Source organism: Ambystoma mexicanum, chromosome 2p (assembly GCF_040938575.1).
Source record: "Ambystoma mexicanum isolate Mex_15411 chromosome 2p, UKY_AmexF1_1, whole genome shotgun sequence".
Classification (NCBI taxonomy): Eukaryota; Metazoa; Chordata; class Amphibia; order Caudata; family Ambystomatidae; genus Ambystoma; species Ambystoma mexicanum.
The window spans coordinates 749,700,221-749,717,154 of NC_090923.1; the positions used below are offsets into that span (position 1 = coordinate 749,700,221).

Consider the following 16,934-nt stretch of genomic DNA (forward strand, 5'->3'; position numbering starts at 1 on the left):
TTTGAGTCCGTATTCCTGAATCTATAGGTTCATGCCCTACACCAGAAGGGCAGTGTTTAGAGGTGCAGTAGGATAGTGATCATGTCGAGGAGGGCTGTAGCAGGTAGTGTGCAAGGATTGGTGGAGACTAAAGTTGGGTGAGGTGGAGTAAGGAGGTAATGGTTTGTAGGTCAGGGACAAGGATGGGGAGAATGGTGGTAGCTTGTAGAGATGGGTAGGGATTGCAAAGGGGGAGTTAGGTAGAGTCATGAGGTATGGCAACAATAGAATTTATCCTGGGATAACACAATATTGTGGCCTAATACCACATACTATAAGCCCCTGCCATGTTTTAAGCCTTGTGTGCTTGGCTCTGAAATAAGATGAGTTGGGATGTTAGTCTGGAAGAAGGGGAGGAAGATGTGAAAACGAAAGTGTTGACCAGTGCAGCTGGAAGTACCCGAGTCAGGATGGTAGTGTGACCCTGTGGTTTGTTGTGGAGACACTTTGGTTTCATGGATTTTATTAGTAATTCAGACTGAACATATATGCCAATATCGCTTGCGGTGTCGGCACATATATTCCAAATACAGCACTTTTGTTTCCAGTAAGAGAATTTTGGACACTGCTAATTCGTTTTTGAGGGTGTCATGTTATTGATTTCCTCCAAGAACACTTGCTGGGAGGGATGGGGGGGTGCATTTCAGTCATCATTTGACGATGTGGGTGTAAAACCTTGGAAATATTTGCATCCCCTACCCTGAAGAAACCGGGATCAAAGAAAGGACTGCTTAAGGCTCCTAGGGAAAATCATGCAAAGCAAGTCACCAAGCATTGTCAGTTCTCCTACAACACTATGGAAAATCTATGATGTAAAGGGAATTGTGTGCCGAAAACTGAATTCACAAATCTGCAGCAGCATCTATAAATACTGAAGTACTGACTTCAATAAACCACAGCTGCACATAATTAACAATATCCCTTGCTGGGAGTCCAAAACCTGAGGCACATGGTCTTAGGGTGTGCAGTACCTTAGAACAGCTTCTGCAACATCTTTTTCATGAGTTGAAGTGCTTCACCTCATGCAACAGTGGTGCAATGGAAGCTGGGAGTGTGGCAGTAGACTTGAAGGTACTGCAGTGTCTCGGCTAGGAAGGGTCGAAGGATGATTGTCTGGGGGCGTGGCTTGGGCAGCCATGGAGTAGGACATGCTTCCTGACCAGCTCCGGAGGATCCGACATATGATCCGTGAAAACTACCTTCACAAACGCGCTACTGGTTCCAGGATTGAATATACATGCATGGGAACGTGTGTTCTGCTCACTGTATAAAGACCGAGTGAATCGTGTTTGGAATTCTGGAGGACTTGCTCGGCGAACGACGGCGACTGCTCGGTCCATTGTCACACAAGATGGCCGACAACAAAGGAAACAAAACTGGAGCACCCAGAGCCGCAGAATAGAGACTGCAGCCGCGGGGAAAGAATGATGATGGCGAAGTGGAGACGGAGCGAAACCCCTGTGGCGGTAAGCCTTGTGTCGTAATGGCTTGCTTGCTGACCCGGAAGACAAGAGCCCGGGGGCAGCGGGGGTGCGAACAGACATAGGATGCGCTCGCTCGGCATCGATGAGCAGTAAGCTGCGCTGAGAGGCGGCGGACGGTGCGACTGCTTGAAGAGTACTACAACAGCTGATAACAGTGGAAAAGATGGTTGGGGAGGCACGCGGACGCTGGATCGTGATAGTGAGGCCCAACGGAGACCTCAGAATGTCGGCGCGAGGGGCCGTGGGCAAGAACAAGAATAAACAATCCACAATGGATATTTTTGCCAAAACGCAACATTCTCCTGCGGCCAAAGGCTCGATGGTACCAGCGGAGGGCACCACAGTGGCCGATAACCATCAGATTTTAGAGGCCATCACAGAGCTGAAAGACTCTTGGGGGGTTGCAATGTTGGACCTGCGCACTTCCCTGGAGGCTAAAATAGACGCAGTGGGCATGAAGTCTCCCTGCTGAGGCAAGATGTCAGGGGGCTGGCGTAACAAACAAGCAGCCTGGAAGGTGAGGTGAAAACTAACACGGACACCAGCACTAACAACGCAAAGGAGCTCCATGTACTCAAATAGGTGGCTAACTTGGAGTCTCGAGCAGAGGAAGCAGAAGGGAGAGCGAGGAGAAACAATATTCGCGTGGTGGGCTTGCCGGAAGGTGAGGAGAGACAGGACCCGACAGATTATGTCGAGAACCTACTCCTACAAGGAATTGGGGCTGGCAAACTCTAGCAGGGATTCGCAGTGGAGCGTGCACATAGAGCCCTTATGAGGAAGCCGAGACCAGGGGCCCCTCCCCGGGCGATAATCGCCAAAATATTGAACTACAAAGACCGTGAGAAAATACTGGAGTACTTCCGAAAAGGTGGAACAATCTAAGGGCCTCGACCACCATCACGGCGTATCCGGACTACACTATGTTGGTCCAGAGGCAACAGTACAGCTATGTGGCAATCAAAAGGTGGCTGCGTGTGGCTGGGATAAAATATATGCTTTTGTACCCCGCAAAATTGAAGGCGGTGCACAAGAGCAAAATGTATTTTTTTGACACTCCGGAAGAGCTGTCGAAGGCTGATATTTTGATAAAATACTGCTGATTGTAACGGACTTGAAGGACTGGAATATAGTAGCGTGTACATATATTCAAATTGTATAGCAATGTGTAGTCAATCCGATGTGTCATAGGAGCTGCAGGGCGAAAGCACCCTACCCCCTGAATTATAGTTGTAGTAGTAGTAGTAGTAGGTTGGCCAATAGGGCGGCCTCATCCTGCAGAGCTTCAAGTACAGGTGAGGGCCAGAAAGAGCTAGATGCGGGGGAGCCTGAGATCCAGGGATGGAGCTGGGCAACAGTTGGGGGTGTGATGTTGGGGAAGGGACGGGAGGCGGGAGGGAGGGGGAACGGGAAGTTTGGTGTGTTTTTGGTTAAAGGGAATTTAGAATGGGATGCGAGCCTATACAGATTGGATTGGAATTCAAAGTCAGACTGCACCTCGGGGAGGGGGAACGGAACTGGTACAGGCCATGGGGGACCTTAAGATACTTACATGGAACATGCGGGGGCTCAACAGCTACCTAAAAAGGAACAAAGTTATGTTGTACCTGCGCAGGCAGAAAATAGATATTGCATTGCTGTAGGAAACCCACCTTACACGAGAGAGGATGGACACGATCGCTGGGAAGTGGAAAGGGGTGTTGGTGGGCTCATCGTACTCTGCTTATGCAAGAGGAGTGCTTATTTGGGTGGCGCCACATGTCCCTTTTCAGCGATTGCAAGTGGTGGCTGAGACAGACGGGAGGATGGTTATGCTGAGGGGACTGGTGGAGAACAGGGAGATAAGCATTGTTAACACGTATGCCCCGAACCAGAACACAGCAGCGTACATTAGAACATTGAGTGCGAATTTGGGTGTATGCGTAGGAAGTGCGATGATCTGGGGAGGGGACTTCAACTGCGTATTGAACCCGAGGGAGGACAGATCGGATGGGAAGATGGATAGACCGGCCCCTGCAGCCAGGGCGTTACAGACATTGCTGGATGACTTTGGGTTGGAGGATGCATGGAGAGTGAGGTACCCCCAGGAAAGGCAATATTCACATTATTCTGCCCCACAGCAGTTATCAACGAGGCTGGATTATGTCTTCACATCACCTGAAATGATAGCGGAGATCGCACAAATAGAGTACAAGGCCAGGGTCCTTTCTGACCACTCGCCCCTGATTCTCGCATGACAATATTGCCCCCCGAGAGTGAGGATCCCGACATGGCGCCTACGAGCGGAGGCATTGCGAGACCCCTTTTTTAGGGAGGACTTGAGGGAGGAGATTGTAAATTATTTTGAAACAAATACTGGGAGCATGGATTCCGCTGGAACACTGGGAGACCTTTAAAGTTGTCATGAGGGAGGTAGCCATAGCGAAATCCAAGGGCCTACAAGGTGGGGTTTTGGCTGAACTGCAGGAGACGGAAGAAAATTAGAAGAGGCCTTAAGGGGCAGAGACGATACAGCAGAGAAGCTAGAATTGACACTTAGGCTACAGCAAAAATGTGCGGAATATTGGGAGGGATTGTGTGACCTTACTTATAGAAAATACGTAGAGAGACAGCATGCGGGAGGTGATAAACCGGGGAGACTTTTGGCGTGGTTATATGAGTGAGACCCCCAGAGTCACAATCAGGACTATAGAGAGAGAAGAAGGTAGCATAGAAGACACCCAGGAGGGAGTTAATCAAGCGTTTGTGGATTATTCTAAGGTATTATACGGAGATGACGGGGAAAGTAGTCGCGCTATGATGGAAGAAACGCTTGAGGATATGGGGTTGCCCAAGATAAGTGAGGAGGAGAGAGAGAAACTAGATACCCCGATCACCTTGGAAGAATTAGGGGAGGTGGTGAGACAGCTGCCTACTAGTAAAACCCCAGGGACAGATGGACTCCCAAGTGAGTTTTACAAAGTATACATGGAAGAGGTCCTCTCCCCACTGTTAGAGATGTTAAACGAAGCGTTTGAGACGGGACGCTTACCGGAGTCACTGAGAGAGGCTGTCATAATACCTCTCCCCAAACTTAATAAACCTCGGCATGCTGTGGTTCCTATAGACCCTTGTCCATGCTGAATCAAGACGGCAAGATATTAACTGCTGTCTTAGCAAATAGACTGAAGAAGGTTATTGGCAAATTAATACACCCGGATCAAACGGGCAATGTCCCTCATAGCAACATTGCCAATAATCATAGGCGACTCCAGAGAATCATTGAGTTTGGCAGCGAAAGAGATGAGGAAATGGCAATTGTGTCTTTGGATGCGATCAAGGTCTTTGACTCCGTTAAATGGCCATGGCTGCTTGCGGCCCTGAAGCACTACGGGTTATTGCCTGGATATGTTTGGTGGACGAAAATTTTATATAGCGAACCGCTGGCTAGAGTTAGGACAGGATCTGTGATATCGGAAAGGTGGCAGCTCAGCAGAGGTACTAGACAGGGATGCCCGTGATCTCCACGCTCTACATACTGGCCCTGGACCCTCTAGCAATATATCTGAGGCAGCAATATGACACCATAGGCATCGAGGTGAAAGGGGAGGGGCATCTGATCTCCCTATATGCAGATGACATGCTGCTGTACTTGCGATTCCCAGAAGAAAATCTCCAGTACATCCTAGAAGTGCTGGAGAGATACGCTGTGCTGTCCGGCATAGCAGTGAACCCCCCAGAAGTCCAGCTTGTTCCCATTAGGGGGGTACATGGGGATTCCAGCGGAGCGGTTACCTGTATTGCAAGCGCCGTGGGCGGTTAGCACATTTCGGTACCTGGGGATAGATATATACCACACCGTGGAGGAAGAGCATAGGTGCAATACAGAAGTAGCCACTAAAAAAACTGAGAAGTGCATGCAGTTTTGGGCAAAGCTGCCCTTGGCGATGATGGGGCGGGGAGCAATGCTAAAGATGGTGGTCCTGCCAAGGCTCCTACACTACTTCAGGAACATACCGTACCTGATTCCTAAGAAGTTCTTCACCAAATTGAATAACATGTGTAGGGACTTTTTGTGGCATGGCACGCGAAATAGAGTGGCGTTATGGAAACTACAGAACTTCCATGACAAAGGAGAGATAAAGCTGCCCAACTATGAGGCGTACTATGTGGCAAGCCAGTTACAGTATGTTGCCAAATGGGTCTCTGACGAAGAGACTTCTGAATTTAGGCTGTTTGGGCGTGATTGTGCACCTTTTTATTTAAAAGAGATGATGTGGGTACCCAGGGCGGAAATGGTGGGACGCGCTAAAATGATGCTACTAGGGTGGAACGTGTGGCGCAGGGCATGTCAAATGATGGAGGACCCGTCCCCATGCTCACACCAGATACCACTGGTTGTATTGATGGGGGCAGTCGCACAGCTACGAATGATACTCAGGAACCACTGGGAACCGGCTGGGGTGGCAACAATGGGTGATATTTGGCGGGAGGGCTCTAGTATTACTTTTGAGGGGCTGCGGGAAGAAACTGGGTTGCACGAGGGCCAGTATATTACATATCATAGAGTGGTACAGAGGATTAAGAGAACATGGCCTGAAACAGTGTTGGAGGAAGAATCAGATGCCACCATAGACGTGATATATGACATAGCTGAGGGGGGTCATGAGATTTCCAGATTGTATGAAATGCTGATGTCTAAAGTGGGGAAGGAGGTCACGCAGTTGAGACTTGACTGGGAAATGGAGGTTGGGGCCCCGATGGGAGACGGGATGTGGGAACGGGTGCAGGGGTATCATAAGAAGGTGTCTAGAAACGCGAGGCTGAAACAGATTCAGCTGTACATAACGCACAGGGCATATATGACGCCTTGGAGGATATCGAGGTTTGAAAATGCAGGGCGGCAAGCATGCCCCAAGTGTGATGAGGAGAACGCGGGCATGGTGCATATGTTCTGGTCATGCCCGATCATAGAGCGATTCTGGAGGGGAGTGAAAGAGAAACTGGAAGAAAAAGGGGTCAAGATGGTAGTGGATACAGTGTGGGCCTGTCTGCTGGTGGGGTTCCCCAGACCACAGAAGCTCAGGCACGTAAGTAAGCTGAGGGATCTGGCTTATGTGCTTGCAAAAAGGAGGATTGCCATGGGATGGAAGTCATGCCATGTGCCAAAGGTAAAGGTGTGGTGGAGAGATTTGCAAAAATGGGACGGAAGCCGAAACCATGGCATGGCAAGAAGCGAGTAGCAAAGGGGGGGAGGAGGAGAATGAGACCCTGATGGCCCAGAAATCACTGATAGCTGAACTGTTTGGGTCATTAGCTGACCCGGCGGAGCCTGTAGAAGAGGAGACCGAGCCACAGGTTACGGAAATTGAAGGTTTAATGCAATAGACTCGTAAAGGGGGGTGGGTTAAGGGAAGTAGAAGTTAAGAACGTGTAATGAAACTGTTGGAACATGCACTGTTTGTTTGGTTTGTATTGTTTGGTCTTTTGTATAACTCAATAAAACGGATGATTGTCTGATGTGAGACCCCATCACCCGCTGAAGTAGTACATTTACTCACTACCGTGAAAGATTACCGCATACTTCGGCTTGGGTATAAGATTTCAGGGTTTCAGAGTCCAATGATTGATATGAGCTTCACTTGAATGGAAATACACAGTACCAGCATGATTGGCATCTATGCTTTTTGTTTTTTACATACTTACAAATAAAAGCACCCAAAGGTGAGACCTTTGAGAGAGGCTTGAACGTCAGTCCTTGGAAACCTTGCTCTTGTATATAAGCTCCCAAGGGGAGACCTGTGAAAGAGACTTGAATGTAAGTCCTTACAGACCTTGCTCTTGCATATAACTCGGCCCTCCTCCTGGCTCACTTCACTAGTGGGGTGGCTTTGTGAATCTTGTAGTACAACAAAGCATGTGATGTAGACATGTGTACAGCTTGTTCCTTTCCAGTTTGAAGCTCCTAATCTAAAGGAGGAACAGAAAATAACAGGAAACGTTTGGTGCAGTGTTTGTGTGGGAAGGTTGCCATGCTTGTACTAGTATCCTGTTTTCAGGAACCATGACTGTTATCCCTGTTTAATGGTTTGTAATGAATGCTTGATGCAAATGATGGAAAGTCAGTATGGGGAAGGTGATGGGTGAAGTGTTTGCTATGTAATTGTGGGCTAAATTGCTCTCTGGTTTACACCATTTCCGTGCTTCTACTTTACTTGCCTTTCAGGACAGCCGTGCTAGTCTGACTTTTGCAATAGAGAGCGGGGAACAGAAGGTGCTGATGATCACAAGCAAAGGAGCTTACTCTGTGGAAGAGGTAAGGGTTGAAGACGCCTTCCACTTTCGTACCCTGCCATTTTTCAAGCTCAATGTGTTAGCCCCAGAGTCAGTAGAAGAATGCACATGTTTGTATTTGTGCATTAGCTAATCCTCTTTAAGACCTTTTAATAGGACAACCCCTTTATAATGCTGAGCGAGGTTATTTCTTAGGCGTTTGTCTACATCTCTTTCATATTTCCCATTCTCTGCCTTTTTTCTTTTTCTTTCTTTCTCTGTTTCATGCCCAGATTTCGTTGTTCTTTAGTCATGGACCACCTATCTTCTCACTTCCCATTTCTTCTCTAACTCCCTTTATCCTAATTTCTCACAATTCATCTGTTTGTCTATATACTATGTGAGGCGGGCAACATTGTGAAGATTTCTCAACAAATGCCACTTTATTATAAGATAAGGTTGGATGAACGCCTCACTATCCTTACCCTGACAAGGATTTCCCTGTCTAAAATAAATTAAAAGAAACACTTTAACAAAGGATATCTGTTCCTCACACTTATACATACAACAAATAAACAAGGAAATGTATTACAATTCACAACAAACAGTAATGATTACATTAGTAATATCACCAGTCTATCTTTGTAACTTGGGCGAATTCCCCTTCCTCCACGTTCAAATGTGATTCTGTTTCAAAGTTCAAGGAAAGAAAACAAGGAAATCCTTATTTGCAATAATGTTCAATCACAGTTTGTTTCCACTTCAACTAGTCAATATAAAGTTCCAGCTCAGTTTGAAGTAACTTAGGTTTGTCAACAGAAGTTCCAACTCAGAAAAAAAGATAGGTTCTTTCTCTCCCTTGAACAATTCTTCAGTTCATCAATAGTAGCAATAATTGTTTTAGGATGATTTTTTGCCACAAATGTCTTTTAGTATCACCTGCAACATAAAGTGCATTCACCAGTACCCCTTTTTAAACACTTCTTTAAATCCTGGTTTATTCCCATGCCAGGCCCACTCCTCCAGCAGTTTGCAGTTCAGGTATACTTCCCTGTCCGCACAGCAATTCACAACCACAAGTGCTTTTGGGGTTAAATATCATTTGATGAATGTTTCACCACAATTTCAAATTGTTCTACAAATTGCAGCTTCCAAACCTCCAGCAACTTTTCAGGGAAAACAAGATTTATAATAGTGCTCTTTGACACTCTTCTCACAATAATGCTCCTCTCCCTCTGGATCTCTCTCTATCACTCTCTCTCCCAGAAGGGCAGCCTTTGTGACTGTCTTGTTTCCCCACTAAACAAGTAACCAATGACTGATGTGCAAAGGGTCTTTTAATTCTCTTCCTTTGAGTTGGATAGTGTGAGTTCATGTCAATTTTCACCACAGGTTGTGTAACACAGGAATTGGCAATATCTGTTCTTTTGTAACTGCCTTGTTTAAACTTTCTTGGCTTGGGCAATGCTTGTAAGTGTTCCTTTTTAACCATATTGCCCCTTTATATTGTTGGTTTTTCTATAGACTCACATTTATAACATTACAGTCTGTCTGCTTTTGAATAATGTTTTTTTGCTGCTTTATATGACTTTCGTATTCCAAAGTACTTGTTAAATCAATCCCGCTCACTCGTGCGTGCTTCTTTTGCTTTGTTTTGGTAGTTCGAGTTTAAAAAGTGCTTTTCATGTCACTTTTAGTCACACATGAGTGTTTCTCACCGAACACTTCCCTTGCATATACAAGCGGTGATGGAGTGCTCCGTGGTCAAGCAAACGATGTGAACTCGCAGGGTACGACATGCTCTTCTCTTCCTCTCGCCGCTTGCAGGATTCCTCTTCTTGTGGCTTCTCATGATTCATCAAACCTCTTCTTTCAGTTCTCCGCTGCCGCACCACCCTAGAGCCCTCATCACTCCTGAGGTCCTCTGGTGCAGGCAAGTCCCCAGAGACTTTGAGGCCCTCAGGTGCACGCCAGCCACCTGAGACGGCCTCTGGGATGGGAAAGCTTCCCACGCCTTCGCTTCCCGCTGCACAGCCTCTGCAGAGTAGTTCACCAGAGGGCAAGCTTCCCTCCTGAACACTTCCCGCTGTGCGACCTCTGCACTTCAGTACTCAAGAGCAACAGACCCTCTCAGGATTGGCAGTTGCTCTCTGCCATGCATTGGTCCCGGCGTCCTCTCTATCCTCCAGCTTCTGCTTGGGCTGCCAACCACACTACTTATTTTGTGACCCAGCAAGATGGGTTTTACAACAAGCCATTACACACTTTGGTATTACACCGTCACCCTCCCTAGAGGAAAACAAATGCTGAGTCCTCTCATTCCCCTGAGCCTTTTCTCTTCCTAGGTGTTCCTCCTACAGATCACCAACCCCAGGTTTAACGCCAGAAAGCACCTGCCTTTCCCAGGCCACCTTGGAGGAGACTTAAGGCAGGGAATTAGTGAGGAGTCCATAAGATTAATCAAAACTACCACTGCCTCAAACTATTCCTTCGTGTATTTGCTTCACTCCCATATTTTATATTCTCTTCTTAAGTCTCCCTGTTTTCTCTTCCTCCCTTTTTCCTCTCCTGTCCCCAGTCCTGTTATGCACAACCTACCAGCCTTCAATGTAACCTCTATCTCTGCTCCTCTCTTTTTGGTCAGCAACATTCATTTATGTAGCTTTGTTAGCTGCCTAATTCAGTGCTTGGACACATTTATAGGTGCATTAAAATAATGATTTCTAACTTGAGCTAAAAATCTGAATCTTTTAGAATATTTATTTTGCTTGAATTCTTAGTGAGGTTCATAAGACCTGAGGTACATGCACAAGACTATAAAGACACAATGTCTTCACTGTCAGGTTCCTTGGCCATTAGATTACAGATCTGATGCATATTTTGGAGCTATGCATGTACAAGTAACAGATTGCTTCTGCAATACATTGCTGCTGATTTTTCCTGAGCAACCAGGTGGAATGCAGTGGGGTCGTACATGGTTTACAGTGAACTAAAAAGCTCATCAAGGTTCTTCTTGATTGACTGTTCAGCTTTGTTCCGCCTTCCCCAACCCCAGGTCGTCCTTCCCTCCTCAACAGATACTGGAGGCATAAGCAATACAGGAATGTTCCACCTTTGATTTTTTAGTTAGTATATGCAGAGTACTTCAGATTTGACCGTAAAATGGCTGCTTGCATTTAGGCAAATCAATGTATCAGTTTAAAGTCATATTGTTTGCCATTCTATACGTTCATATAAATCCAACTTCTTCTACGGTCCTTCTAGATAGAAAACATGAATCCATCTCTACATCTTTCAAACCTCATCTTTAGGTGAAATTGATTACATTTTTACACTAACAATTGTGCTTTTAAACATGTTTTTAAGCTTGGAAAAACGATTCTTGCATTTTGAAATGCAGTACTGCCATTTTGCCACGTTAAAGGCCAAGTAACGCTACTTCTGTGAATTGTAGCTATAGCTACTGTTTCCTCTGTGTAATTAATCTCCATGTTATGCACATTGCATGCAATTCTTTAATAACTGTGCTTATATCTCCAAATCGCAGAACTTCAAAGTAGACACCGATTGGCATAGCAGAGTTCTTTTAGCAAACTGCAAATCAGCATTTAGTGAGTTCATTTTGTAACAATAGTGATAGATCAATAAGTCATTTCATCCATTGTGGACATAAACCTTTTTATGACCATCCCCAACAAACATGTACATCAACCAAAGGGATTTGCTTATGTTCATTACTCTAAAATACAGGTATGATGATGTCATGCAATTTTGCTCTGAATCAGGGCTTCTAAGATACTGACTCATACACAGCATAGTGTAGGCTGATGTAGAATGAGGAGATCAGTAAGTTCTTCATGGTGTCTACCCCCATCAAACAAACCCCTTAAATCTTTAGATTCATTCATGTCTACTGGAGATGGTCTATCTGGGAAATATATACACCATGTTTCCCTTAGTAATGGTTTCTTCACTTGATTTCCCTTTCTTTTTCTTATTGGAGGTTTTTGTAATGCACTATTTGCTGCAGAGGTTGCCTTCAAAGCGTGAGTTAACATGCATGTGTTAAAGAGAACAATCTTTCAGTAGGATCACCGGGGCAAAAGGGTCTTAAGCTGATTGAAAGTCCTCGCCTGAACTGTATAGGCCTGGTTTGAGAATGTGCCAGAGTGAGTCAAATATGGATGATGCAGGGGTCTGCTACCAGAAACCTTTATGTTTGTACTGTCGGATAACCTGCAGGTTTTTGGATGCAACCCTCGCATCTGGTCTGCTTGAATCTACGAGTTCCTCAACCTGAAAAGTAATCTCCTGGAAATCCTGACATATGAGGTTTAGGTTTATTGTGGCAGAGGTTTTCATTTGGATTGTTTCAATATTGAACGTCAGACTCGTTTACATTTCTTTGCTTGATGTTTCATACATTCAGTGCTGTTGTGGCTTATTTTATATGCTTCTATTGAAAGGACAAATTCTTCAGTTCTTTTTCTACTATGATTATAGAGCAATTTATACAATTTAGACCAACGTGGTCCGGTACCTTTGTGCCCTTCGAATTTTCCTTACACCCCACAACCTTGTGCATATACTCTTTTAACAAAACAACTTCTCAAATATCTATTTGTTGAAATGTTTCCTTTAATGAGTTAGTAGCACATTGATCACACTAGCGCAACTGCCAATGTTTGTTATTGTTAGTCTTAATACAAAATCTCATCCTTAAAGATCAGACACCATTGCCCCTTGTGTGGCTTGCTTATTATCTGTTCGAGCAGCAAAACATTATTCATGAGCTCTGGCTTCATTCTGTGGGTTACCCATTAACAAAGCCATCGGTTTATACCTGCCCAAGCTCAAAACCTCTCCATTCCGTCTAACAAATTTAGTTTTGTCTTCTTATGCAATCTTACTCGACTGTAGCCATTTTTCTTTGTAAGGTAAGAGTTCACTGTAGTCAGACACAAGTTGCTTGTAGTAAATTGCCAGTCTTCTTGGTGTGTGAACCTGTTTGAAATCTTCCTTCCTTTAGGAATGTTGTGATGTCTAGGTAATTAATTGCTGTGTACCACTTTCCATAATATATTCTATCATTTGGTTTAATGTACTACAGTGCCAGGATGCTAGGCAAATAACGCTGCACAAATACTGTGTAAAGATAACCTAGTTAATTCTTTGCCAACGGTTATCAGCTCTGCATCAGTGACTCACAAAACCCTAGAAATGCCATCTATATAGTTCAGCCAGCATAAAATACTTTGTTGTATGGACAAGATTCTTTAAGCTTCAAATGTGTAAATACAGGAGTGTTCTCCCGTTTACACAAAATGTTTCTCTCAGCAAATATCTGATAAGCACCACAATTCTTCTTACAAAATAAACTTTTCCAAAATTTCTGCCCCCCTCATCAGATATACACCATCTTGACATCTATGGTAAATAGTAATGCACTTGTGACTCCATCCTATTTTGAATAAGCCACTGATGACAAAATATTCTGGGAGGTGAACCAGATTCTTCTGGGAAAATATATGTATTTTGCCATTTTAGTATTAAATTGGCGATTCGGATGAGCTATTTTCATGCAAGATTTTGAGTTCGAGGGCCCCACAAAAAATAATAATATTGACTTCTCCAGCTTTGGATCTTTCATAGATTCACACGTTGATTAATATTCCCTGTCGCCAGTCTGGGAATCCTCAGTAACAATAAGCAGTTTTAATTAGCTACAGGAAACTGCACTCACTTTAGTTTTTCATTAGTCTTGTTTTAAGTCATTTACCCTTCAGTTAATAGGTAGTGGCTCCCCTATATCCATCCCTGAAAGCCCTCTTCAGATTCTTTACCACACGTTTGAAGCCCTCTCCAAATTTTCAATGCATTCAATGTTTTTTTCTTAGAATTTTAATATCACAGCTTTAAGTTTGACATCGTTTGAAAGTTACAGATAAGTACTTTACTATTTTGCAGTTTGGGAGCTTCATCACTCATTAAGTGCACCCCTATGAGGGGAGTAGGGTTTACCCTGTGTTCTACCAGGGTAGAGCACAGTGCAATGTCTCTGCCTCTCCTAACCGTAGCTGGTGCAAAAGCCAAGAAGAGCTTTTCTAAAGCCTGCTCTATTTGCAGACTGAAAAATATATTTGTCGAAAACTGTCATCAGGGGTGCCTTTACTGCCTTTACCAAGGTCAGAATCTGGAGTCGTGCTATATTTGTCAGTCTATCTTTGGTATTACGATTTAGGATAGGCAGAGATGATTGGATGCCTGGCTCGATGAATGCCCTGTAGACTCGGACTCTGCTTCAGTAAGGTGCTGTGCTTCATTGATTCCTAGCAGGCGCCCAGAGAGAGTTACCGCATCAAAAAGAGAAAGGTCCCATGAGGAGGCTTCCAGTGGAAAAACGGTGAAGAAGGATGATGCCACCTGGGCTCATAAGGTTTCTGTTAGACTGCCATTACAGAAAAGTCTATCTCTTCTTCCTCACACAAACTGTCTGCTTCATTGCCAAAAGGTTTGTCTACATAATCATGGAAAACTCTGTCCATGAAATACTCTGCAACGGCTGCGTCTTCATGCCACACCATTCCTCATACATTGACAACCCTGTCTACAACTAGAGCATTGACGCCCTTGTCCAGGAAGCACACACCATGGACAACTCCGTCAACTACTTCATCGATGACTACGACATTGAAACCTTTGCGGTTAGCTCCATTTGCGACCTCATCGATGATCACCACATCCAAGTGTTCACTGACCCGTCAATGGCCTAGTCTATGGTTATGCTATTTACCATTGCCTCTTCGACTTAGTCTATGCAGCTGTCGTTGATGTTTCAGCTCATAGATACTTCACTGCTCAGAGCACCTTAGAGACCAAAACAGCCTGTTTTCACACTCCAGCCACTTGGTCCTCCCATTCTGTCTGAGCCTTCCAATGTTCCTCCAAAGGACATCTTGGAACACACCATTGACGCAGACTTTGAAGGTCCAAAGGGTGTGTTTTCTTAGGAAGAGGAGGAGTTTTCTGGGTTGCCTCCAGCACAGCCCTTTTCGCCTCCGATACTCTCAAAGGCTATGCTACATCTAGTGGAACAGCATGGCCCCTCAAAACCAGTACCGAGCCCTATGCAGATACTCTGTCTATGGGCATTTTAATCACCTTGCAAACTCTGGTGTCTGAACTTCAGACAGGGCTCTAACTATTCCTCCAAGACCGGACACAGCGCCTAGACTGCCTCTAGCGGAGGAACAACCACCTCCAGACCAACCTGTTACCAGGATAGCATGCATCCAGACATAGCATCTAGTAACTCTTCACCTACTGATGAGTTTGGGGACTTGGTGCCTGCCGGTGGAGAGCCGGAAGGGATTCACCTCCAGTTGAAATCAGAACTTTCCATGCCTCCATGTCAAAAATGGCAGAAGTGTTCAATTTCCTCCCTACTGATCAGAGGAAAGGTTCTTTTACCAACAAAGAGAAAGGTCACGGAAAAAAGTGTCCATTCCAATCTTGGATGAAATTTGTAAGGAGGAGCTCATAGCCATGAAAAAATCCCTTCACTGTACCAGTGAAAAGGGAAAGATTTGAGAAATATGGGGCCATTGGCAATGCCCTAAAGTCCTGACTGGGAATATTCATGAGTATGTGAATCCATGCCAGAGCCATGCTGGAATACAACAGTTATAGGTAAGTAACTTGTTCCGTATACGCTGTCAGCGAGAAATGCTTTCCTAATGTGGGCCTACAAACAAAATGGCCTCTCTGTTGTTCACATATTGCTCAAAGCCGGCCCGATCATATATCCCCATACAACATCTTGCACCCCCACCTGGTGCCTGCTTTATGCAACTACCCCCCTCTATGCCCAAAGCACCCACCTGTCATTGAGTTCCACCATGGGATGTCTCGCGCTACACCTGCACGTTGGTGTCACTTAATGCAACCAACGCCGCGTTCAATTATGTCCCCACCCCTGATCTCACCCACCACTTTACTCTTGCCATCACCATGTTACTTGTGCAACTGGCACTTGTACCGCCCCCCACCCCAGTCGCCCCCTTGGCAGTGTTGGATCTGGACCTTTACAACAGTTGGCTGAAGGGCATGAATTGTAGACGAAAGTCTATGCAACAGTACAAAATATACCATTCAACAGGGAAGACCTTTTTGGAAAGAAGGTAGATCATACTTTGCAAGCGATTAAGACCAACAGTCAGAGCTAGGTCTCTCTGTACTCTGCAACTAAGGTGTCCTTTTCAGGTCCTTGGGGACCCACAGACGACTTCTCAGTTCAAGAGCCAGTCCAACAAGTAAGCTTAATTCCTGTTCATTGCTGCCCTCCCATTTCAGCAGTCCAGTGGGAGGATGCCTTACATCAATGGAGGCAAATAACACCAGGCAAATTAGTGTTTTTTGATGGTGACTCAAAGCCACACACTGGAATTTGTTATAAAGCTGCCACAACTACCCATGCCGGCAAACCAAATAAACATCTCCAATTAGATGTGCAATTGCTCCAATTAAAAAATGCCATAGAACGAGTCACTCATTCTCAAAGGAATCAAATTGTTTACTCCCGCTACTTCCTGGTCCAAAATAAGTCAGTGGATGGAGACATATTCTACCTCTGGTACCTTAACAAGTTTGTTCGCTACCAAACAGTCCAAATGGTTACGCTGCAGAAGATCTTCAGATGGCTTTGCAAAAGGGATTTCCTGTTATCCTTGGACATAAAGGATGCCTATTTCCACATCCCCATTCACCATCGTCATCCCAACTTCCTGCGCTTCCTGGTGGCGGGCCACCACTTCCAATTCGAGGTCCTCCCTTTCAGCCTCAAGTCCTCCCTAAAGTTATGTACGAAATGCTTTGCCCGAACTGCGGCACATCTCTGGAATTCAGGGATACACATCTACCCTTACTTGGATGACTGGCTGGCCCCAACACTCGACGTAGGACCACTACACATGAAAACCACAGAAGTCTGTCTAAAATTGTTGTGCTTCTCAGTAAATAACAAAAAATCATCTATGATTCTGTCACAGCGGCTGGTGCCAAATGTTCAAACTTTGTTAAAACTTCAGTACAAATCATCACGGTTCTCTTGAGCATGTCTTCATGCATACCGTTCATCAGGAATTGCAGACCTCACATGCG

At 45.1% G+C, this 16,934-nt stretch overlaps 1 protein-coding gene across 2 annotated transcripts in view; it reads left to right on the plus strand.

The window, feature by feature from the left end:
* EXOSC5 (exosome component 5) overlaps positions 1-16,934 on the plus strand; it is a 588,575-nt gene that overhangs the window by 360,391 nt on the left and 211,250 nt on the right. For both annotated transcript variants that reach the window (XM_069644393.1, XM_069644392.1), the window contains exon 5: positions 7,729-7,818. In XM_069644393.1, coding sequence (XP_069500494.1) covers positions 7,729-7,818 — 90 coding nt within the window. The remainder of the gene's footprint in view (positions 1-7,728; positions 7,819-16,934) is intronic.